General features: G+C 37.7%; 2 protein-coding genes across 9 annotated transcripts in view; both read right to left on the bottom strand.

Moving 5' to 3' along the window:
• The window catches only part of LOC306874652 (NLR family CARD domain-containing protein 3-like), a 28,045-nt gene extending 17,552 nt beyond the window's left edge, over positions 1-10,493 (bottom strand). For 2 of the 6 annotated variants that reach the window (XM_079424835.1, XM_079424833.1), the window contains exons 1-5: positions 10,409-10,493; positions 8,045-8,111; positions 6,313-6,420; positions 6,141-6,201; positions 63-267 (exon numbers count right to left, since the gene is read on the bottom strand). In XM_079424835.1, coding sequence (XP_079280961.1) covers positions 63-267; positions 6,141-6,201; positions 6,313-6,420; positions 8,045-8,103 — 433 coding nt within the window. In that variant the 5' untranslated portion in view covers positions 8,104-8,111; positions 10,409-10,493. Of the gene's footprint in view, positions 1-62; positions 268-6,140; positions 6,202-6,312; positions 6,421-7,579; positions 7,634-8,044; positions 8,218-10,408 lie in introns of all 6 variants that reach the window. The other 4 variants (XM_079424834.1, XM_079424836.1, XM_079424832.1 and 1 more) reach the window with 3 other exon arrangements.
• The window catches only part of LOC306874642 (NLR family CARD domain-containing protein 3-like), a 183,660-nt gene that overhangs the window by 98,969 nt on the left and 58,789 nt on the right, over positions 1-25,902 (bottom strand). The window lies entirely within an intron of this gene.

The following is a 25,902-nucleotide window of genomic DNA, read 5'->3' as shown; positions in this document are numbered from 1 at the left end:
TTGAGAGACAGAAGGTTCACAATAAAAACACAGGCTATAATCAGCTGATCCAGAGCTCTTACTGGTCTGTAGTGTGTTAGCGAGGTCTGTCTGGTTCATCTTCCTCAGGATGATCAGTGTGATCTTCAGAAGCCCCTCTCTGACTCTGATATGACCCTCATCAGCATAATGGTCTCTTTCAGAGCATTCTGGGTAATCTGGACTCAGTAGTCTCTTAAAACCTTTCAGCTCACTCTTCATCACAGAGATGATTTTCTGCTCAAGCTCCTGAAATAGTGAATATTATTTTGTTTAGTCAAAGGCTTGAATACTAAACATCACTGAATTATATCACACCTGCTAATAACTTCCACTGTTTGCTCAGACATCAGCGTCTACAGATACTGAGGTTAAAAGAGGGAGTTTGACTGGATTGGCTGTTTGCTAGATTGATGTTCATCTTTGTGCAGCAGTCAGGTTACATATGGACTCAGCTTCTCTACTTTAGTGATCATTGATCTGCTTTATAGTGGCCTACAAATTATCTTACACTGGTAGGAAAGTAAATGTGACTATTACAGAGAGGATTGCACAGATTTATGAAACATTTGTATGCCGTCAATCCCATCATAGAAAGATGTACATTGATAAATGTGGCGGCAGAAAACAATCGTCGTTTGAATATCACGCCCCTAAAAACACCCCGGTTTAGAAACCTGGCCCCTAGAGTTTACGACACGGAGAAACATAACCCGCCAAAAAGAGGAAGTGATCTCATGAAAGAGAAATTGATTTTACTCCAAAAATAAAAACCTTATAACTCATTTAACCTTATAATTGCAAACAATAGCATTAATTTATATGTATATTAAATACCAGTAAATTGAACGAAACATTCATAAACATTATAAACCCTATATAGATTATTTAGTTCTCCTTAATCCACAAGAAACCCTTTAAATGTAACGCTATTACAAAACAAGAATGAAAAAAATAGTAGCTATAAAATGTTATATTAAACTATGAATAAAACACAAATGAGGCTATAGTGGCATTCATTATAATACAATGTCAAGCCAGTGGCGCCTCCAGAAATTTTTCATTGGGGTGGCCAGATGGGGCCACTTAAAATCTTGGGGTATAAACCCTAATTTCAGAATTGTATTCTACTGTTGTAGTAAACCGGCCTGTAGAAAACTATCAGAAAGTCTTAAGGAAACTGCTACTGATATACTTTGGTTTATTGTGTTATATTTAATGTTACTAATGATATAATGTGCATAGACTAATAACAGTACAGTTAACATTTTGAGTTGCACAACAATTATTTTTATTTTGCAACTATATTTGGCATAAGGTGTACATTTATTTGACTGGGAGATATCTATAATGAAACAAGAGGCAAAATCAGTTATTCTGATATTAAAATAATCATGATAATAATGGCAATAATAATAATAAGCCCCTCTCATAATTATCAATCATAGCTGTAATAATGGCCTATAGGCATTTCTATTCAGACTAATAAAACTCAACTACTAATAAACATGAATCAAAAAGCTTTAAGTGATTATGTCATGATTTGTAATTTAATGGAAACACACTAAACAAAACATACATTTCTCCAGATGATGTTACTATCTAGGCTAGCCATCAATTTCATTATTAGGGCCACGTGATCGTAACTTCACCTGTTGGTCCAGGAACACGTCTAACACCTGCTTTTGCCGTGTCCTGCCACGCTTCTGTGACCAATGGTGCTGACTGTCCCTGGGCTGCTGCTGTCTGTTTTTCCTCGTCATTGTGTTCTGTCACTAATGCTGGCTGTGTATCATGCTGCTCTGTCTGTTCCTCTCCTCCATCCTCCTCCTTCTCCTCCTCCTCCTCACTATTACTAAACCTCTGTTGCTCCCCTGCCATCTCTTTCACTCCTCCTTCTGTACTTTTCTTCTTAAAATAAGATGAGATGTCTGTGGACTTTCTTTTCATTGTCTGAAAATTGACATAACATATACATGCACCAGCTAACGACGTTAGCTAGGTAACTCTTGTCAAAATGTGTCAAAGACACATCAAAAAGCTGCTGTAACAGTATACTGTAACCATTTGGCACTTAAAACGCACGTCACGACACACAATTACCCGTCTTCTTTTACTAAAGAATATTTTTGACTCATTTTGGGAGACATAACAATTGAAGAGAAAAATAAATGATATATATACACATTTTCTTATGAAATATTATATATTGTTATGAACATCTGGCCAATTATTACTCCCATTATGACAATTCTTTTTTCAACATGCTGTCCCAACAGCAACCCATTAATATGCAAATTAGATACAGTATAGATACACTGTGTTTAATGGGAAAACCAGTTTATGGAAATTTTTACAGACATATTGCATAAAACAAAAGGTATATCAAATCATTTTGATATATATTTTATAACATAGTTGAGAATCATCCTTAAACAAAGTTTAGAAGAAAAAAATCCTGAAACCTAAAAATGTATTGGTGATTTTTAAAAAAATCCCATTGTTTTTGCCTTTTTGATGTCTATTCATGCCATTTTATTTTTTAGGAAAAAAATATGAATAAAATATATTTTTTCAAAATTTTAATTTTCCATTTTTTTCTAATGCTCTAAACAATGTAATGACATGAAAATGGCAATGAAGTCAGCACACGCTTTTGACGCGTGCCATTTTGAGAACACTACAGAAAGAGCACGTTGTTTTCGCCTGTGTGATTTCGCACGTATTCGACGCCCATTTCCTGTTATGATAAACGCACGTCAAAAACGCACGTCAAAACCGCGTTTTGGTGACTCCAAAGCGCGTCAAGAACGCGCGTTTCATAGGAAATCACACGTCGAAGACGCGCGTTTTGATACACAAAACCTTGCGTTTCCGACGCGCGTTCGCCATAATCCCAAAGCGCGCGCTAAGAACGCGCGTTTTCATGCCGGCCTGACTGTGCATTAGGGACGAAATGCATAACTGATGCTACTAAAATTTATACTGGCCAGTGGGGTGGCCAGTGTGGTGGCCAGGAGTCGGCCAGGGGTGACCATGGCCACCCCCTGGTGGCGCCATTGCGTCAAGCTGAAATGAATGAATTAAAGCGAAACTAAACGGCATTGGGCTCACAAGCCTCTCTCATTCAACATCCAAATGTTTCCATTTTTTGCCATGTAACATTTGGTTGCTAAACTATTATCTGTGATGTAAACAAGGCTTTGTACTTCACTTCGCAGATAGCAAGCACACTCGGGCCGATTCTGTCTGAAATGCGGCACTGTCGGCTCAGTCTCGGCATCGGTGAGAAGATAATGGACCAGAGCCACGCCGACTCTACAAAACACTTCTGGCTGACAGACGGCTTCTTCTATCTGGGCCGATCTCGCGGCAGGTCTACACTCGGTGTAGTTGTGTGTATCTCCTTCGTCCGACTCGGGCTCTGACGGGCCGCTGCTAGAATGAAGGAGATCCGCGCCTGAGAGAAAGATCTGGAGGTTAATCCTGAGGAGATTTCGGCGGACACAGATCTCAAGAGGAACACTTCAGCTGCAAAAGGTACGTTATTTCATTTATTTAATATTCAGTCGCGTGTTGTTTGATGTTTTAAATGCCACGGAAGAGTATAGTTTTTAGATGGTTTCTATTAGGAGGTTTGCGATGATAACATAGCGTCAGAAAAACCGTTCGGTCCCGAATATATTGAGTGTTGATGAGTACAGGCCTAACTGTTAAGCTCGCTCTCTTTAGAAAAACGGGGTGTTTTTGAAATATAAAAAACTGATGAGGTGTATCCAGTGCACGATAATGTTAGCTAATTAAATTAATGAGTTAAATTCCATTTTGTTTTCTAGAATTAATTCGATCGTCTTTTTCAACGAGTGATTGCTATTGAATCATAGGAGTCGACTCCGCTGCTGGCGCCATAGATATCTATACGAGTGACTCTCTGATTTGATTCACTTAACCATTCAAATGAATCATTTGCTTGTGAATCAAACTGAGCACGCTGTTATAGCACCTGCTAAGACAATTCAATGTGTGCAATCTGAATTATTAATAATATTTATTTTGTGGTAACTCTGCTGTTTAGGAAGCTCTGACACAGAAAAACACTTTAGATAAGAGAAAGCCGTAAAATGTGTATCATGTTTAGTTTTTGAATGGAGGCCTAATCTGTCAGCTGCATAAGAGCAGGGTCAATTTTTAGACTGAATGAAAACTTTTTAAGTTGTATGAAATATTCTTAATGGTATCAATCCACAATCTGACTTGTGATGCAGCCTGGAATAATCACACCATGTTCATTGGTTTGGTCAGAGGAGACTGTTTCCTGACTGAGCCTGGTCTTGTTTGAGTTCCTTGTCACTGATGCCTTTGACTTGCTTAGTTGCAGACACTTAATATTCAGCAATATTATTGACTTGACTGCACTGATGCCATTTGATAATAACTGAACTGAATTATGACATAATGTTTATATATATATATATATATATTAGTAAATATAATTTACTTGTTACTTTGTGGTTTAAAAAGTGTGTTAATGTTTATACTGTAGTGCATTTGTTCATTGTTAATATATATATTAAAGTATTTGGTAATTTTATAATAAAGCCTTTTTAAAGTTTTTAAATGGTTGTTTTTGTGTTTCACAGCTGAATTACATTTAGCAGGTTCTGGGCCACATTAACACATCTTTAAATGGTCTCTCACATCTTAACACATTTGGCCCGGGGACCAAGCCGAGTCTCAGCCGGATCTGGCTTGAAGTGTCTGGGCCAGATCAGGGTCACGTCAGTAAATAAGAGTCATTTTACAGGGCATGGGCCACATCTGGGCCAGAGGAAATTGTTTGTGTCTGTTTTCAGTGCGTGGGCCAGTTTTGGGCCGGGGACCCAGCCAGAATTGGGCCAGAAGTGAAGCAAGGTTGTGGCCCAGAGGTGGGCCAGACAAATTTTGCTATCTGGGTTTTGTTCCAGTATCCATGTAAAATATGACCCTTCACATGCGCAATAAATGTTTGTTTCAGCGCTGAACGCTGATTTTACAGTGGACCTTGTAAATTGTGCAGTGTAACTTTATGTTTGGTTGACTGCATTTTAGTTTGATTAATGGCTGAAATGTCAAGTTAGTAACGCTGAAATGTTGCGTGTGAGGCACCTGCGTGATCACCAATCAGTTACATTAAAAAAAATAAAGATATAAAGAAAACAAATAAAATGCATTAAGAGTGTCACAAAAACGAAAGTGTTTTTTTTTTTTTAATCTGTTAATTAAGATATTTCGTGTAGCCCTATTTATTTTTATTTTTATTTATTTTTTCTCTCCATTCACAGAAGCACTGCAGGTGTGTGATTCCTCAGGGTCTATTTATGCTGCTATTTGCGCATATAGCTAAAGCCCTGAAAGGGAAAAAAAAGAAAAGCTTTGTTTGTCGGTTTAGGAAAATAATCAAAATGAACAAAATGCTGTCATTAATCAATTCTCCGAAATTGTCTATGCTGCACGCAAGTTCAGGCTAACTCAAAAACACGAGCTCAGACCTGACGTCAGATTTGTTTGTAGCCACCGCTCACGCCCTTATTGAATTACATATCTAATATGAATATGAATTAGCCTTATCAATTACAAGTTTTGCGTAGAAACGACCGTACGCCCAATTCTCCATCTTAGGTTCGTATCGTAAATGAGGCCCATTGTGTTGACAGACACACACACACATCCACACACACACACACACACATGCACACACACACAGAGACACACACATGCACACACACACATACCACACGCACACACACACTCACACACACGTTGGTTTTTGTGGTTTATGGGGACTCTCCATAGGCGTAATGGTTTTTATACTGAACAAACTGTGTGTGTTATTGCCCTACACCAACCCTACACCTAAACTTAGCCCACTTTGTGCATTTTTAGATTTTCAAAAAAAAACAATTTAGTATGTTTTTTAAGCCTTTTGAATTACGGGGACATAGGCAGTGTCCTCATAAACCACCTTCATATTGTAATACCTCTGTCATACCCATGTCATTATACAAATTTGTGTCCTCATAAACCACATAAACATGCACACACACACACACACACACACAAACAAACAAACAAACAAAACCAACCTTGAAAATGGAGTCTAAGTTCTTCTTTGCTGAATGTGATTCTGGTCCTTCCTGTTTTTGACTGTAGTTAAACAAATATTGAATATTTTTGTAAATATGTATGAATGTATTTAATACAGATCAGTAAATTAATGAATATCTTATATATATCATACTGTAAACTAAACAGCACCTCAGATCAGCAGATGATTCTCCCGAGCTGAATTTAAGTGGAGGCTTCATTGACGCATCACTCTTGATGGACACACAGCTGGGTTCAGGAGAGTCATTCTCACACAGACTGAAACACAACAGCAATACAAACTGTTTCTGAAAATCTCACACTGCTCTGACAGAAACACCTTTACTGTTTCAAACTCCCTTTAATGTTCATCTTTCACTGAATAATAGCGATGGGGAGGTTGTTGAATTTTTAAATATGCATTTCATATTTCCTACATGATTAACTTATGTTCCTCATCTAAACATATTTGAATCATGTAGCATGTATTTATTCTGTAAGGATGTTCAATCATATAGAATTAGTCATGTTGAAGCTAAATAAAGTAGTTATGAGTTCTTCAGAAACCCCGCTCCTTTGTGAAGGAAACTGATTCGCACCCATCACCATTTAGTCTCTCGCTGTGGATGGATCTGAGCTCTACACGGAGTTAGGGAACATAAACGCAGATCAATTATGTTGAAAGAACATATGAATATCTGCAACCGATGTACATATTTGTTTAATGGAGGACTGTGTTGTGTCTTGAGAGTTAAAAGATTAAAGTATTATTTTCTATCAATAAAAGGATCTGGCCCATGTGCCCTCTTCATTCATGCATTATAGAATAAAATAGAGCAATACAGAGACACTGGTGCAGGGACGGATGATGACGCAGAGGTGCCCTGGACTGATTATAGGCCCTCCTCAGTTCAAACTGCAGTCATTTTTCTTATCTTCAAATAGCAATGGACTTCAGTATTGTATTACATTATAAACCAGTATGCAATAATAACGTATTGAGTGTAAATTATCATTTTAATTCAGATTATTAAATGGATGCCACCTTATTGATACAATAAAGCCCTCCCTACACCTACCCTAACCCTACCTACCCGTTACTGTATTTTCAACTGTTTAGTTATTTCTTTAATTTTTATTAAAAATAAATGCCTTTACGATGTGATATGAGATTTGAAAAGGGAGAAAAGTCTAGTCGATCGCGTCAAAAATCCTCCCATAAGTGATTTAGCATCTGCGCCACTGGAGCTGCTGGTCCATAGCAAAAGACGGGTTCAACCCCACAGCAGCTTTTTATAATCTTCACAGAGCCAATCACACGATGCTGGAGAATTAGTGTAAATAGACTCTCCGTTTACATTATCAAAGAACATTATCATTGACTTTAGTCTAATTCAAGCACTCTCAAAAACTCCCATTAATCACTGAAGTTGCTTACATTGTGAAATGAATATCTTGCTCACATCTTACGCACATCTGCACTTTGTTGTTTCTGATGAGAGAAATGGTCAGAGAGCAGAATTAATTCAGGGAGCGCTCACACTGAATAAAACACTCATCTGAATGCCTCTTATTGGTCATTGTACTCATGAGCTCAACAGAATCATGTGTGATTGGTTATAATGCGCAGTGCTGGAGCTAAAAACACAGCAGTCTCTGGCTCCGAGCCAGACAGTGAAGTTGAGCAAACACAGATTTGAATTTAGCACCGAACATCTAATCACACCGGTGTGATCGTTTATCAGAGACAAACATATATTAATCAGCTATTTGTGTCTTTTGGAAGCTGCATTCAATTCCACTTGACTCAAAGATCTGAGGGGCACGGTTGAAATCGTGTTATTGTAGCATGCATTTATTGTTTCTGAACATTAATAATGTGAAACATATTCAGTTTTCTCACCTCTTGACTGTCTTTATCTGTGTGTGATGTTCTTCAGAGAGATTCATTCTGGAGGCCATGGTTTCATCTAAAAGCAGATACAGATGTTGATCCACAGAGTGAGTTATGAATCATCTCAGCAGTTAATTTTCTCAAATCCAGCTCTGTCTCATCAGTCAGTCCTCAGTAATGACCTGCACACATGAAAAACTATTTCATCCTGATATTATTTACACAGAATCACATTATTCACAAACTGCAGAACAAGTTCAGACGAGCACTGTGTTAAAATGAAAGTAAAGCTGGAATCAGACGATTTACAGACTCTGTGTTTTATCTCCTAATGTCATTTTAACTACTTTCAGAATATATCTGATCCTGCTGCTGTATAGGACTCATTTATTAGATTTTGCACTGTTGTGTTGAAGATGGATGAGGCTGAATTCAAAGCACTGACAGACTTTAAAAGATTTGGAAAGATACCTCAGGGTCTTTCCAGACAAGATAAGTTTATATTTCTAATTTTTGAAAGTAATGTAAAATGTACACCTGGATTTAGTGGCTTCACTGGTTGTTTATAATGATTTTTATACTTTTTAGATGAAGCTTTGTATTATATAAAAAAAGAAGGTACTTTGGCAAAAGTGGTCAGCACGAAAAAAAGTGCCCAAGAAATTTTTGAAGAGCTCCACAGCAGCCAATAGGTGCTCACTGTGGCATTAAAAACCCTGGATGCCATAAACAAGCGCTTTTATTGGCCTGGTATGTCTGTGGACATAAAAAAATGGGTGAGTTTAATATGTGAATCCTTCGTCATGTTTTCATTCAAGATTCAAGATTTTTATTCTTCACATACACAATTATACAGAGTCAGTGAAATGTAAGTTTCATACATCTATTATTACCATCAAAAATATTTTAGGTCAAACACTGTGCTGCTTGTTAAAAAAGACAAGTGCTTCTCTGAAGAACCCAACAGAATATACCCCTATCGTGGTAATTCATGTTTTCATGAAAAACACAAGGAATATTTTTGTTGCAGCTGTTTTATATACGTGTGAAATACTCGAGTTGCGCAGATGATGACACAGTATATGGACGATAGCCAGAGATAGCTTAAAAAAATAATTAAAAAATAAAAAGCATCACGCAGCTAACAGAATTTTGTTATAAGAACGTTCTACAAATATTCATTATTGGTTTTGGGAACATAAACAAATGACCAGTTTTCTTGACGTTAGAGGAACGTTTTAAAACGTATGATGTTCCTCAAACGTTCTTTCAACTTAATTTTGTTTTAAAATTCAACATTCTAGGAACGTTGATTTGTAACATTCTAGGAACGTTGATTTGTAACATTCTAGGAACGTTGATTTGTAACATTCTAGGAACGTTGATTTGTAACATTTGAATATAAAAATGCCCAGTTTCCTTAACGTTAGTAGAATGTTGTTTAAAGGTTAGTATGATGTTCCACAGTGTCAACAGACAACATAGTAGAACGTCACAGCATGAATTAATAAACAACAGACAGCACCGATCTATTTTTGATGTTATTTTTTATTCTCTTTAAAACATATAGTTCTTTTACATGTTTTTCCAACTTTTCAGTTGAATTTTAATTATAAATAGCATTGCCAGCTTTACTTTCAGTAGGCCCTACTGTAACTTACAGTACTGTTAGTGAAGCTGGTAATGCTGCGACTTGTTTGTCTATATTACTAATTGCAAAATGATGGGCAATGATTCACATTTCCCGTGATAATAACATAATTTTATCAAAAGATCTTCCTTTTTTTTCGTTTTCTTTCTTACCGCATTAAAGATTAAATGGTTCTATTTCCGCGCAGGCGCAGTGAGGGAAAAGGCAGTTTAGGACAGTGGTTCGTAGCTCTGCTTCAACTGTGCGATACCCTCACGAGGGGTGATATGTCAGAAATTCACCCGACCATCCGATTGCCTGTCGGGAGAGGCTAATCGCTTCTCATTTCCCCCTGTACACCGAGCAAACACTGCACGACAAACGACACACGACAAAGCGGAAATAGGGCCCGACAAAAAAAAAAAAAAAAGAGTCGCACGAGCCAGAATTCGGCTCAAAATTGGACGAAAATAGCACAGCCCGGCTTAATAGAGGTGAATCGTATCGTATTTCATCCTGATATTATTTACACAGAATCACAATTATTCACAAACTGCAGAACAAGTTCAGACGAGCACTGTGTTAAAATGAAAGTAAAGCTGGAATCAGACGATTTACAGACTCTGTTTTATCTCCTAATGTCATCTACTTTCAGAATATCTGATCCTGCTGCTGTACTTCACTTTAAATCAGTCTGGATTGAGTTTGGCTATCAAAGATAATTGTGAAATCGTGATACTCACTGTTTTTTTTCTCTCAATGCACTTCACTTCCTCATGTAACAAAACAGATCCTGCTGTAATAGTTTCACTTTCTCTGTCAGCTTCCTCATCTCTTGCTCCCTCTTCAGGATACGAGTGGAATATTTTAACAGTGTCAAGAATGCAGATATTTTCTTTAGTAATGTGAGGAGCAATAAAAGCAATAATAATCTGGTTATAAGTTAATAAAAACATAAATTTTTCAAAGAGTTATATAAATCAAATCTATCAAAAACCAGGATTTAAGTGTAGTAAAAAGGCTGCTGGTTACTCTTTACAGATTCCCATCTGCTACTAACACTGTTTACAATAAAACACAGACTTTACACTGAACTACAACACAATCCAAATGAATTACCAGAAACGAGTTTATTTTAATGCAGTACCATTTTTAATACAGTCTCAATAGTCTCTCAATGCAGCACCTACTTATAACTACAGTATACAGTCCTTGCTAAAGTATCTGGAGCACATCCTCATGTTGTCTGTAATGTAATGAGAAAACCAGTCAGCCGACAGGATTTTGAGCAGCAGTTCTGGTACATGTGGCTACAAAAATTAGCAAAATCATATGTGAGCACATGTATCCCATTGATTGTACCTAGACCAGAAACCCCTTCTTTCTTATAAGGAGTTTAGGAGTAACTGATAAGATGGATTGTGGACTAAACTATATCATCTTATCTTCTGTTGCTGTCAGATATTGTAAGAAAAATGACTTTCATTACTCATAACTTTTGCAAAATCGGCAATGTTTCTCTATTCAGTCTAAGAGCTGTATGTTAGAATGTAAGTGTTTTTAATTATTTCTTCCTGTTCCTCTAAATAGTTAAAACCCATTTTCCACAAGTTTTCATTAGGGTCTTAATGAAAATCCTATAATATTAAATTTGAATGAAATGAAAACTAAGACTTTCAAATCACATGAGCCAATATTTTATTCACAATAGAACATGGAGAACATAACAAATGTTTAAACAGAGAAATTTTACAATTTTATCCACTAAGTGAGCTCATTTTTGCATTTGCATTTAGCAGACGCTTTTATCCAAAGCGACTTACATTGCATTGAAGTTACAGTTTTTACATTTTTATCAGCTCTTGCTTTCCCTGGGAATCGAACCCGTGATCTTGGCGTTGCTAGCGCCATGCTCTACTATTTGAGCTACAGGAAAGCACATTTCAAATTTGATGCCTGCTACAGGTCTCAAAAAAGTTGGCACAGGGACAACAAAGAAATTTTGAAAAGATTCAGCTGGGAGAACATCTAGCAACTAATTAATTTAATTGACATCAGGTCTGTAACAGTATTAGCCATAAAAGGGATGTCTTAGAGTCTCCCAGAAGTAAAGATGGACAGAGGCTCTCCAATCTGTGTAAAGATTGTGGAATACTTTAAAAACAATGTTCCTCAATGTCAAATTGCAAAGGCTTTGTAAATCTCATCATCTACAGTGCATGACATCATCAAAGGTTCAGAGAAACTGGACAAATCTCTGTGCGTAAGGGACAAGGCCGAAGACCTTTGTTGAATGCCTGTGGTCTTCAGGCCCTCAGATGACACTGCATCACTCATCAGCATGATTCTGTCATTGACATTACTAAATAGGCCCAGGAATACTTCCAGAAACCACTGGCGGTAAACACAATCCGCTGTGCCATCTGCAGATGCCAACTAAAGCTCTATCATGCAAAAAGGAAGCCATATGTGAACATGGTCCAGAAGCGCTGTCGTGTCCTGTTGGCCAAGGCTCATTTAAAATGGACTGTTTCAAAGTGGAAAAGTGTTCTATGGTCAGACGAGTCCAAATTTGACATTCATGTTGGAAATCACAGACGCCGTGTCCTCCGGGCTAAAGAGGAGGGAGACCTTCCAGCGTGTTATCAGCGTTCAGTTCAAAAACCAGCATCTCTGATGGTATGAGGGTCCATAAGTGCATACGGGCAGCTTGCATGTTTTGGGAGGCACTATGAATGCTGAAAGGTATATAAAGGTTTTAGAGCAACATATGCACCCCTCCAGACGACATCTATTTCAGGGAAGGCCTTGTGTATTTCAGCAGGACAATGCAAAACCACATACTGCAGCTACTACAACAGCATGGCTTCGTAGTAGAAGAGTCCGGGTGCTGAATTGGCCTGCCTGCAGTCCAGATCTTTCACCTATAGAGAACTTTTGGTGCATCATTAAACATAAAAATACATCAAAGATGACCACGAACTCTTCAGCAGCTGGAAATCTATATCAGGCGAGAATGGGACCAAATTCCAACACCAAAACTCCAGAAACTCATAACCTCGATGCCCAGACGTCTTCAAACTGGTTTGAAAAGAAGAGGAGATGCTACACCATGGTAAACATGCCGCCGTCCCAACTATCTTGAGACCTGTAGCAGGCATCAAATTTGAAATGAGCTCATTTTGTGTATAAAATTGTAAAATTTCTCGGTTTAAACATTTGTTATGTTATCTATGTTCTATTGTGAATAAATATTGGCTCATGTGATTTGAAATTTTAGTCTTTTAGTTTTCATTTTATTCAAATTTTAAAAATGTGATTGTGTTCATACACTGCCAACATACATTTATGTTCAAACAACATGCAAAACATCCAATGACCCCTTTAACTATTAACACACTGGTTTGTAGTGCAAACAATGTTACAGTTTATTGCATGTTGTTATTCTTCTCGTTATTTCTCTACAGCGGCTAATGAACCGGAAGTCCCACATGGTCACAGAAAACGCCTTACTTCCGCATTGAAAAACAAGGTGGATATGTTTTTAACATCCTAAAAGCTCTATACTCCAAAGATAGCCTACTACAAGCTAGTCAGTGTATTCAGTAAGTGTCATGGATTATGAGTTGCTTCAGAGGCATAAGGCTTTGCAAATATTACATACATTACAACACCAATAAAGTTGACACAAAAAAGGAAATTTACTTTTGGTTCTTACAAGTAGTTTTAAAAGCAAGTTTGTACTTTTACTTAAAAGTATGGAGCAATGGAGTAATATTTGTCCAGCAGTATCTATACTTTTACTCGAGTAATGGAGTGTACTTTGTCCACCTCTGGTTTCATCAGGGTTGGAGAGCTTTGCAGTAAAGTAGATATCCAGGAAAAGTTATAGATTTGATTATAGAATTGGGTGCAACAGCGCCGGTGATCTTTAGGGGAACTATGTGAAGGTGAAATAATAAATCGAGTGATCAAGACCTGATTATTAACTGAATTTTCTGAAGATGACAAACAAAGCTTTTTTTTTACTAATATTTTTGACCAAATTTTCCATTCAGCAAGTATTTGAACAAAAGACTTTATGTTTATGGTTTATTAAATGGAGTAAAATTGTACATTGACAATATTGGAGACTTCTGAGCTTCCTCAAGAAAACATATGTAAAGAGGAACAGGAAAATTACCTAAAGTAATTAACAACTTCTGCACTTCTTTTGTAATTTTAAATAAACACACATTTTATGTAATTTTATTCTGGGGGAAATAAACATTTTGATGAATTGTCCAGTAGATGTCTGCAGTGATCCACACATGCTGCTCACTATAGACCAGAGGCTGCATGCAGAGCGCCCCGATGTTTTTGTTTTGTTTTCATCAAGGCACAGGTTTGTCTGTTTTAGTCTATTTAATATTATGTTGTCCTCATTTGCATGTGACACTGTATCCATGTTTACCTGAAGAAATTATTTTCATATTTATTATTGTTTTTATTTGTAAATGTGATTGATATTCTGTTGATGTTTTGTGTCGTACAAAATAAAATGAGTGAATTTCTGTGACAGCTATGATGGGCTGGCTTTAAAACCTGCTGTATATAACCTCCTGCGCTCTCACAGACACAATATAGGAGTTAGTGTAATAATCTGTGAATATTTGATTTATGAATTCATGTCAGGCCCGAGGGTTAAAATCAGTGAGGAACCATACAACCAGAAGCAAAAGCACATGGCTAATTTGAAAGGTTTGCATGGGTAGAGCAGAAAAAGAATTAACTAAAAACATCTTGACTACAAAAGGATCAGTTATTAATACTTTGTCTGAAAGCAAAAGCAAAAAGACCTTGACATCTGCTGATTCATCTGTATTTTGTGTGTAAGGTTGATTAATTGTGATCTGAAACTGAAAAACATGTTTTATATATGAAGTGCACACAAAACTATTTGGAGTATTCATATTCTATAATAACTTTCCTTTTCTTTAGCCACACATTTTTACTACTTTTTGTTATATTCTATGATATACCAACGTAACAGAGGACCTGACGCAGAGAACGAAGGAAGCCCGGAATAAACTGTGGCCGTTGGTGGAGAAAGCCCGAAAAGAGGGTCTTCGTGCTGGTTTCAAGGGTAATTTGCTATTGTTGATGGAAAGAGGATTTGTGCGGACCATATCTGACTTCTAATGGACATTAGAGGTTAGGTGCTCTTATGCCAGTTATGGTTATTGCCATTTTCACTGCGGAACTGTTAACTGGCAAAGTATGGAAGTTGACAAGCAGCTGATAAATACACAGTATTGTTGTAATATGTTAAGCGGAGACGGTTTAAAATAAGTTTACGCTGTTAAAGAGGGGTTTGGATAAGTTTTAAGTTTTGCACTTTATTGTATTAGATTTGATATATTCTTTATTACTGTAGCGGTTAAAAGTTTTTCTCGTATTGTTCGTATGTCAGTTAAACTTTCTTGTTTTTCTCTCAATGTACGGGGGATTCGTGATTTATCTAAACGCAAAGCTTTATTTTTATTTTGTATGTCACAGAAAAGAGAGATTTATTTTCTTCAAGAAACGCATTCTTCTTCCAAAGATGAATCTTTTTGGTGCAATCAATGGGGAGGTGATATTTTATTCTGTCATGTACTAACCTCTCCGCTGGAGATCTGATTTAGTTTGATCCTCTATTCTTCAGTCCTTTTCTTCTTCTGAGGGCAGAGGGATTATTGTTGTTATTCTTTTGGGAGATTTCTTGTTTATCTTGGCCAATGTTTATGGTTTTAACAATCATAAGCAAAACAGCAGTTTTTTTCATGATCTTTCTTCTAAAATCTTTGATTTAAAAAGTAAATATCCCTCTGCTGCAGTAATAGTCGGAGGAGATTTTAAAGAAGCTCCTGACTTATGTATAGATTTCCTTCAAAACAAGAATCACGCAGAGGTAACACCATTATTAATGATTTTTGTTGGATGCCTATTGGACGCTTACAGATTTATGATGCTTGTTCATATTCTTGGTTTAGTGCAGATCTCTTAAAAAATCAGGTATAGATTATTGGCTTATATCTGATTTCATGTCTCCTTTTATTAAATCCAGTGATATGTCCTGCTCCTCCTTATTGTTCAGGTATTAAGAATATTATTGAAGAATTTAAAGGAAAACCATCAGTTTCAATATCTTCTAATTGGGAGTTGTTCAAATATGAGTGTAGAAAACTCTCTATTCGATTCAGTAAACCGCTGGCAAAGGCAAAATCTTTAAGGTATACCTCTACATTAAAGAGTATAACCTTGTATGAAAATACCATATGAACCGTTAATGCAGGATCTGAAAATGTTTTATTTAGGAGAAAAAGTGACGCTTTCCTTGACAGTTCTCAAAAACTGCTTTTTTTTCAACATCGCGTCATATTACGTCACGAGAGGGAGTCGTGTGCATCTCTGCTGGTATTCAGTGGAGCGGGCGTGAGTCAGTGTGTTTTCGGCAGTTATTTTTATTTCTATTTATCATCATCATGGTAAATTATTGTGTTTGTGGAGGTTGCACAAACTCCAGCCTCTCAGGACATCGAGTCCACAGGTTTCCTAACAAGAAATAGGACGGTATCTTCCGGGCCTCGGTGCGTTAGTGCAGCTGAAGAGATGGGACTTCACTAATGCATCTGCTTCAAACAACGCCGTGGTGTGTAACTCAGCGATCACTTTATACCAGAAGATTATCATCCCGGCGACATGATACAGTTCAACATGGGATACTGAAGCAATAAGCGAGTGAGACTCAGAGCTGGTGCGGTTCCTTCATCGGGTCCCGGTCAGCCTGTGTTCGGCCGCCGGCGGGAGACATGATGCTCACGGATCCGTCAGAGATGCTGCTCCACGAAAACTGTGCACAGTAAGTCTTGTTTTTTAACATTTGCTATCTACCAAATCAGTGAACATAATTATTTAAATAATAAGACACAACGGGATGTATATAAATTGTTGTAAAGCACAGCAGCTAGCTTGTAAGCATTAGCAATAACGTTATATTTTTAAAAAACTGTATAAAATCGTTACCATATGAGAAGGCATAGCTAGTAAGTTAACCTCAGTTTGCTAATATTATAAGCATCAAGTCTAGTGACAGCTTAGTGACATTGTTAGCACAGCTAATTGGTAATGTTTTGTCATGTGGTGTGTTTCTAAGGCTTTGTAAGATGGGAGTGTGAAGATCTGAAGCTGTGGAGGCCAGCTGTTATGAACCACCTCTACTAGACTGCAGCTTCCACTCCTAATGGAGATGCAGATGTGATGGAGGCCAAGTGGAAAAGCATGGTCAGCAGTGAATGTGATCTAAACTTGTGTTTGCTTCTCCCAGCATGCATCAGTCTGAGAGTGTTATACTGCAGGTCACCACAGGCTCCAGGAGAATGCAGCACTGTCTTGTCATGTCCACTACACCTGCTCCTCTCTCCAGATCCCTCCAGAGGATCAACAAGATCAGGCTGCTGGCGTCTATCTGGCACAGCATTCACCATTCAACACACTTTAACAACACATTAGTGTGATACCCACACTGAAAGATTGTTCAATGTTTTTAAATGGGTCACATGGTATATTTTTCTTTCGGTAGTATGTGTTTGGTGTGTATATATATATATATATTAACAGTTGAAATGTTGTGTTTTGAGTTGGGTATTAACAGTGCTGTGTAATAATATTTATGACTTAGTGCTGTATAAATAAAATAAAAATAAAAAAATAAAACTGAATTGAATTAACCATAAATGCAGATCTGCTGGATTGTGATTATTTTTGATTATCACCAAAATGGGGCCATTCAAAACCTTTATAACGTCCTCCTTCCTCTGTAAACTGTCTTCTAATGGCTGACACAACACATGCAGGTAAGAGCTGCTCAGAAGACCATAGGCCCAGCGGACCACTTGCCTGTATGCTGCCAATATTGATTATCTTACACCAATGGCATCAAAAAGTGTGACTTATAGGTAGTCATGGCCTAAATAGAGTTAACTTGTATAATAATAATTTCATATAGGCTGTCTGTAGCACATGGGTTCAGACAGCAAGCCTCAAAGCCTGGGAGTCAGATACTGCACATCAAGTGTGGGGGTCACATTCTCCACTAAGACCCGGTATCTAACTCCCTGCAGCACTCACTTTCCTCAGCTGTGACCATGGCCTCGCTTTTCCCACACAAGCACATAATGAAACAAAAACGTGTTTATCTCTCTCTGTCCTGTGGTGAGGAGAAGCCGCTATATCACGTAACGTTAGTGTCGGATATTAACAAGTGTGACACGCCTGATCAACGCTTATTAGTTTCTATTACTGCTAGTATCAATACTAGCATTGCTATTGCCTAATTACATTAGCTAACGTGTGTATATCTGTAAGCTAACACTGGTCTCTCACCAAACACCTGCCCTGTTCTCCTCACATCAACTCAATTTGTCTCCTCTGACCGTTGCTCTGTCTAATCCAGGCCTGTCCTGCTCTCTTGGCTGCATAGCAGGCTCATAACTGTATCTGTGGTCCGTCATATGAGTGTAAATACACATTTAACATTTCCTCAGTGTCTGAACTTTCTGCGATCCATTGTTTTCCTGTGGTTTAAATGGACCGCTCTCCCTTTTGATGCGTCACTTCCGGTTATTGGTCGCTGAGTTTCTTAATATTTTTATTACTCATTGCTTAGATGTTCAGGGTATTCTAGTAGCGGAGCATACTTTTCTAATTAGTCAACTGGCGGATGACACCTGTCTGTTTTTAAAAGATGAGAAGCAGGTTCCTGTTATTTTGGATGCTTTGAATGTATTTTCTAATGCTTCTGGTCTCTCAATCAATGGAAATAAGAGTGAAATTAAGCCGTTCACAGTCTGGACAAAGATCAGATCGAAGGTATTGAGGTCAAAAATTCTGTAAGATATTTAGGTATTTTAATTAGTAAATCTCAGACTGATACAATTGTAGATCATTTCTCGCAACGGATACAAACATCTAAGAATATTTTCAATGGTTGGTTACAAAGAAACTTAACCATTTATGGTCGTGTTTTGATATCTAAAGCGGAAGGTATTTCTAGGATTGTTTACCCAGCTTTGTCTTTATATGTTGACTGAAAAACATGCTCATCTATTGACTCTGTTATTTACATTTTTGTGGAAAAATCAAACTGAATATGTTAAAAGGAAGACACTGATTAGAAATACTTTGGAGGGAGGTGTGAATGCTTTGGACTTTAGTAGCTACTCTCAATCAAGTTTTTAAAATTGGTTGGATTAAACGTTGCCTGAATGCTGACCCTAATTTGTTATGGTTTTATATTCCTAAAGTGATCTTTGAAAAATGTGGAGGTTTAAATTTTTTATTAGCTTGCGATTTTAGTTGCAGTAAACTCCGAGTTAAGCTCTCTAATTTTCATAAGCAAGCTCTGGACGCTTGTAAGCTTGCCTTCTGTCACAATATTTCCCCTCATAGATGTATTCTATGGAATAATCACAATGTGCTGCATGGAAAAATGTCCGTCTTTATAAAAAACTGGTTTGACAAAGGTGTAATTTTTGTTTTAGATTTGTTAAAAAAAGGATGGTAACTTCTATTCTTATTGGAAATCTCACCTAGAGTGTTTGAATGGGTAATTAATTCCATTTCACCCAAATTGTTACATTTGTTTAGGGCAAATTGTTACAGTTCTTTAAAATGTGAAATCCCCCAAAATTTGATTGGAGTTCTAGAGCTTTGTAATATTAAATGTAACAATTTCTGGATTAGAAAAACACTTATTAAGAAATGTAGTTCTCATCCTAAAGCATTTTATACGTGGAAACTAAAGGACCCTTTTCTTTCTACTATTCAAATTTGGGCTGGTATTAACAAGTTTCTGTTACCTAACAAGATAAAAGACTTCACTATAAAATTCTTCATATGTACTATCCCTGTAATTCTCTACTTTCATAATTTCAGTTGGATATCTCGTCACAATCCACATTCTGTAATTCTAATTTGGAAACAATATCACACTTATTTTTTGAATGTGATTATGCACAGGATTTATGGAAAGAAATGTCTTGGCTTGTTTTCTCAGCTTTTTAATTTTGAAATAAGTAATGTACTGTTTTTGATTTGGGAATCAGGATCAAAGGATGATATCTTAAAATTCTTAACTCTTTGTGGCCTATTTCATCTTCATACATCTAAAGTTACTGATTGTATGCCCAATTTTAGGATTTTTTGTATTGATTTGAAATTATTTTATGAATCCCTCTGCTCATCACTTAATAAGAAAGCTGTTAAAACAACTGTATTGATGGAAAAAAAATTATTACTTTGTTGTAAGGATTACCTCCTGAGTATTTCTTGAAGTTGACATTTTATGTGTAATTTTTCATTTTAGTTATAGTTTATTTTAATTTTTCTATAAATTATTTTGTTTATAGTAACTATTTATTTCCTTTTTCTTTACATTTCTTTTTTTTGTTACTACTTTTGTTCAGGTAATTACTGTTTTGTATTCTGATTGTGTATGTATGTTTTTTGCTTTGACTGTATCCCCTGTGAATGTTATTTGATTAATAATAAAAAAAGGGGGGGGGGGGGGGGGGGATAAAGCTCCGACCAGAAACGAACAATGAAATGAATTGTCTACCTATTAAATTGTGTTTTATTAACGTCTACACCTACCCCAACCTTAAACATGCCCTTACAATAATGAAAAAATATGAATTATTTTTGTACAGTGTGACAAACATTACACTGTATTGTTGTGCGCATGCCCAGTAGCGCCATACATATCCCTTCTAGCCTTAACCAGATACGTGTTTCAGCAATAGCAGCGTCAATAGCAACGAACTAAAGATAAAACTAAATGTAATATACATTCACTAAACGAAGACTGTGAACATAAAATGAAAGCAGCCAATGGGAAGAGAGAAAATAAGATGTTCATCTACATAGACCTGGATCTATAGCATTTCAAGCCAATAACAGCAAGAACCTCCTGTATGTGGCACACTCTCTGGCAGATTATGACTGTAAAATCATTGTAGAAGTCATTTATTAAGTCAATTACTTTTCAAGCGTGCTGTGACAATGGCTGAAAACACGGCTGTAACTAATTTAGAGAAAGTTGTATTGTAGAGTCAATACACCTGTATGTTCCCTGTTATTTTTTACAAACTTATAGTTGCTTCAGAGGATTCAATACTTTATTGTCATTTAAACTTAGTCAAAGGGGATTTGGTTTGGTGAACTCACAAAAACAAAGCACCTCACGCACATTGATCACATTTGTACATTACAGTAAATAAGTCAAATAATCACAATATGGTAAACACACAATTTGTCGTCACACAGACTACTGGTGATGTGTGTGCTTAAAAACAGTACCTAAGCTGATCAGACCTAGTAAAACAGCACATCTACATTATATTCCACCACCATGAACTTTTTCTGTGATCTGCTGCAACATATACATTTTCCGCTTTGCATTTACAATCATTCATTTTTCACAGGATACAATGATATCATACAACACTGGAAATGTAAATAATCTCCTGTGTTCACAGAAAGATTGAACTTCACACCTGGGGCCTCAGTTATAAAATGTCCGTCTCTTTCAGATGTCAAATCTATGAATCGCAAATGATCTTCAACTCACACGCAATTGAATGGTTTCAGCTCTCTGCCTTGTAAACGACTCCTAATTAATGTCATTAACATAAAATATCACCAATCATAATTTAGACCAGCGTGCTGCAAGAACAGAAACCTGCAGTGCTCAAACAGTCTTTATAAATATGAGCGCTGGCGTGGATTTAAGCGTACTCACACTAAGATCAAATCTGAGCGTACGCACACTTTAGAAATGAGGCCCCAGGTGAAAGACAGATGGACGGGCTGAGAAACATTTCTCAAAGATGATGAGAAACAGTGTTAGTCATTTTTGTTGTGGGAGAAAATTGCCTAAGGAATAATTCCCAAGCAATTGCTTCCAGTCCTAGTTCTCATTGTCATCCTCATAGTCATCATTATCTCCATCATCATTGTACACCAGTGTCTGAAATCCTGACATGGGGAGGGCCTGACACAAGTAGGGACTGTCTTCAGGAACAATGTCTGGAACATGTGGGTGAAACATCACAGTGGCTTGATGTAGTTTTCTCTCCAAGTTGGAGACGTTGGATGAGAGCAGCTTTTGCACCAGGCTGCTCTGTGTCTTTAATGGCAGAGCACAGAAAGGTACGCTGCTGATGGAGATGTTCAGTCACTCTTCTCATTTCCTGGTAAAGCATGCGCTTTTCCTCAGCTGCCCAAGTCTTCATATGCAAGGCATCTATCCCTCGCCTTTTTAGACTCCGTGAAACATCATCTTCTTCGATCTGGAGGAAGACAAAAGACAACTAAATGCTATGTCATTTTACCAGGTGGTTTCTAAAATGACTGTCAGGTAGTTGTGGTTAGTAAGCGGTGTCAGATGGTTACTAGAGTGACTGCTGTGTGGTTACTAGGGTTAGGTAACTATACTTACAGTGTAATCAAAGCAGAAGTAGACATGCCAAGAGGGATCGCATGCTTCCTGAAAATCAATTGTTGCAGGGAAGATGCTCATCTGTGGTGGCCACTGAATGCTATTGTATTCCTTTATTGCCTGTCTCAGTCTCTTGTTGGACAGTCTAATGGCAATACCCTGTCCATCTGAAGCAAAGTTAGGAAACACACATGCAGAGAAATGAATCGATCAGTTTGTATCATGCTCCTTTTTAAAGTTTGATCATAATGTCTTATTGTATCTACTTATCCACAGTACTTTACCTGGATATTTTCTTTTCAGATGGAGGAGGACAGCTCGATTCAGTTCTAGCCTTGCAGATCAGTTGGCCTCTGAGCTCACAGTCAACATCTTTAAGGGTCGACTGGAAGTCTGAATCAGATTCTTGCCATCTTCTCCCAATGCGGTGTTTTTTCTCCATGTTCAGCAGAGAGTCTTCAATTCTACATGGTCAGCAAATAAATATGATAAAATTTTATTTACACACTTGATCAGAGTACAGTAACAGACAGATTACTGCTTGCTTACTCTGTTTCACCCTCCATGTACGACTCACGAGTCCCAGATCTATACATCACAAGAAGTGCAGCACAAATTCAGTAGCTACCAAGCAGAAACCTGAGCAAACATTGTATATGTTATAAGGGAGGCCTTGGTGGTAAGTGATTACTTATTATACCACATTAAATTACTGCAGCATTATAGCAACTCTTCATTTATAACCACTGTGACAGTGTCCTTCAAAACTATGCTGTTACTGTATTCACACCTAGGCTTCCAGCAGGGCACTATAAGACGGCTGTAATTACCATTTAGTCTTACATAACACATTAAACTCTTACTTCTAACTGAATCAGCTTGATGATGTAGTCCCTTTTCCATCTACAGACAGATCATTTTAAGACATTACTACTGCTCTAATAAAGTGCTTCATTTAATGTTACTCCTTCACATATCTTACAGTATTCAAGACATTCACACATTCACTTCAGTTGCTTACTTATTGGTTTCTGTTTCTGTTGGGCTAGCTCCATCTCCCTTTTCTTCCATCTCTCCCTCAGAAACCAACACTAGACAACAAAAATAACAGGAAGCAAGACAAGCGTCAATGGTACATAGTCTGTGCAAAATGCGCTTGTAAATGGAATCTAAAAGTCTCCCATTTACAACTATTGTTACCTGCTTCTTATGTGCATTGTTTACCTGGTGCCTCTCTGATGACAGATGAGATATCTTCTTGAGCGAGAATCAATATTTTCTCTGCTTTGTCTAGTCTTTGCAGGAGCTGCACCTCTGTAAAGACAGTTTAATTTTCTTATACTGACCAATTTGTGTGTGATCAGCTTCACTCCAGAAAATATCAAATGCATAAACAGTGAACCACCAGCACAGAATTTTGACAGGTTATGCAGCAGTGGACAAACCTAGGTCAGTTGATTTCCTCCGTCCATAATGCAAAAGGGCATCAGTCAGCAGGTCAAGGCGGTGAGATGGGGTCATCTCCTTTGTGACTCTAGGTGCGTTCGACTTGAAGCACGGCTACAGACGGTGGTCAACGAGAGTAGCCGCTTGCAGTCAGGGGCGGAGTTGAAAACGGAGTCGTCAAGTCGGACACTTCGGGGCTCTCGTAGTTTGCTGCATCTACCTCAGTCATGGCAGATCACGTGGCGTTTGCTTGCTTTATTGCAGACGAACTGGAAGCTATAGAAATGCCGTTATTGTTGAGTTGTTGGCAGTAATCACATGCAACAAGTGAAGATGGATGAACCCAGCAACTAGACAATTAGTATCAATCAGAATCCATGATGACCACATTATATTAAAAGTCTGTAAGATTGACATTTGATTTATTCCATAAAAAAATGATTATCTAAATAGGTTATGCAGCTTAATACTGTAAAGGGTCTGTATGAAAAAGGTCCAAAATAAACCTATGCACAAAACCTATATAAACGAATTAACAAAAAAGTGATTGCAGTAAAAATAATTGTAATCTTTTAATAAACATGATTTACGAGATGAAGATGACATGAAAAGTTAATTTATTTTTATTTTAATTTTTTTTAAAGTCCGTATATGAGCATTAGTGGGACTGAAGTTGTCAGAATAAACCCGAAATACACGTCGTTGTTGTCATGTGGTGAATTTGGCCAATCGTGAAACAGCTGTGTGGTCATCAGCTCTCCCGCAGTCGCTCTGGAGAAATTGCGCCGGCTGAGTCAGCCGTCTGCTCTCGAAACGCTGGCTGTGTCCAAATTCAGGGTCTGCATCCTCCTTAGGATCCTTCCTACCCGGTTGAAGGAGGAGGGATCCTCCGACGTCCACAAAACCCGGAAGTCGGTGTTTGTGAATTTGGACAGCCTACCCTTCTTTCAGTTCCCTCCCTTACCCGTTGCTCATATCCTGTCGCCTAGCAACCGTGACAGCGCCAAGCAAGAAGCGGGAAAATGGACAAACAAAGAGTTATTCTCCTCATTTGAATTCTTTTGGAAGAAATAAAGCAATTCAATAAATTAAATACTTTCTTTGCTCGTTGTCGGAGAGTTTTTTATATCAGACTACAAGACAGTCACATCCAGGTAAGCCATTATAGCTTATTTTTATTTGTTTTGAAGTATTCTACTAATTTCTCCTACAAATTCATTGAGCCGAAGCATAAACTTTAGCTTGTTTTGTCAGAGAATCTCCTCTACCACTCCGCTACCGCTCGCTTCGTCCGCCATTACGCTCTGCCGAAAAGAATTATGGGATAGGTAGGACGGGAAAGGATCCACCACACCCATCCTTCCAATTCAGGGAAAAGGAAGACGTATTTGTGGGCCGCATTTGAAGGATCCTACGAATTTGGACAGCCTTCGTCACGGCGCTGTGACGTAACATCCTTCAAATGAGTACTCCGAAGGATGCAGACCCTGAATTTGGACACAGCCCCCGTAGGGGGGGCAAGCATTGCAAGTTGGTTTTATTTGCCACATTCTGTGTTGTGATTTTTTAAAAACCATTCCTGAGCATTTTTAGACGCAAAGACACGTTGTGTGAACAGCCCGTAAAACATGATTGTTTTTGTTTTTTTGCTATTTCCCTAAGAAAATGAAGGTTTAGAAATATTTATAATATAGACGTAAAAATACTTCTCTTTTTAAACAGTCAAAGCTTTACAAAAATACCAAACACAAACAGTGACCTGTGTGGAATGCGGAGGGCCTCCAAGTGCTCTGAAATTACCCCCTCAGTATATCCCACAATGCACCTCTTCAGCCCCCCCACATGCCATCTTATTGCGCTCAAGCCTATCTTCCCACTGAGCAAGCTGTCGCCTTGGCAACAGCTCACAGTTTCCACCGTGTCTTGTGTAAAGCTCTTAGCCCTTGTATATCAAACACCGAGCGACACAGCAACACTCCTCCTTCGACAGACCAGAACATACACAGAAGCAACATAGTAACGGCGTCATTTTACCTGTATCTTGACAGCGATAACAACAGAACTGAGTTCACGGTCCAGCTCTTTCAGAACGATCAGCTTCTTCAGCGTCAGACTGCACAACCTTACAGACAGAGACACATAGAGAGAGACAGGATTATTTGGTGCCATCATAATTAGTCCCCAGTTATGATTTTCTGCTTCAGTCTGATTTATTTGTGAGGTTGCTCACATGACCTTTTAAATGCAGATGCTCCAAATTGTGTAAAACCA

The sequence above is a fragment of the Barbus barbus genome (assembly GCF_936440315.1).
Source record: "Barbus barbus genome assembly, chromosome: 9".
NCBI classification, from domain to species: domain Eukaryota; kingdom Metazoa; phylum Chordata; class Actinopteri; order Cypriniformes; family Cyprinidae; genus Barbus; species Barbus barbus.
Note: the sequence above shows the minus strand (reverse complement) of the source record. Positions and strands in the feature narration are given on the sequence as shown.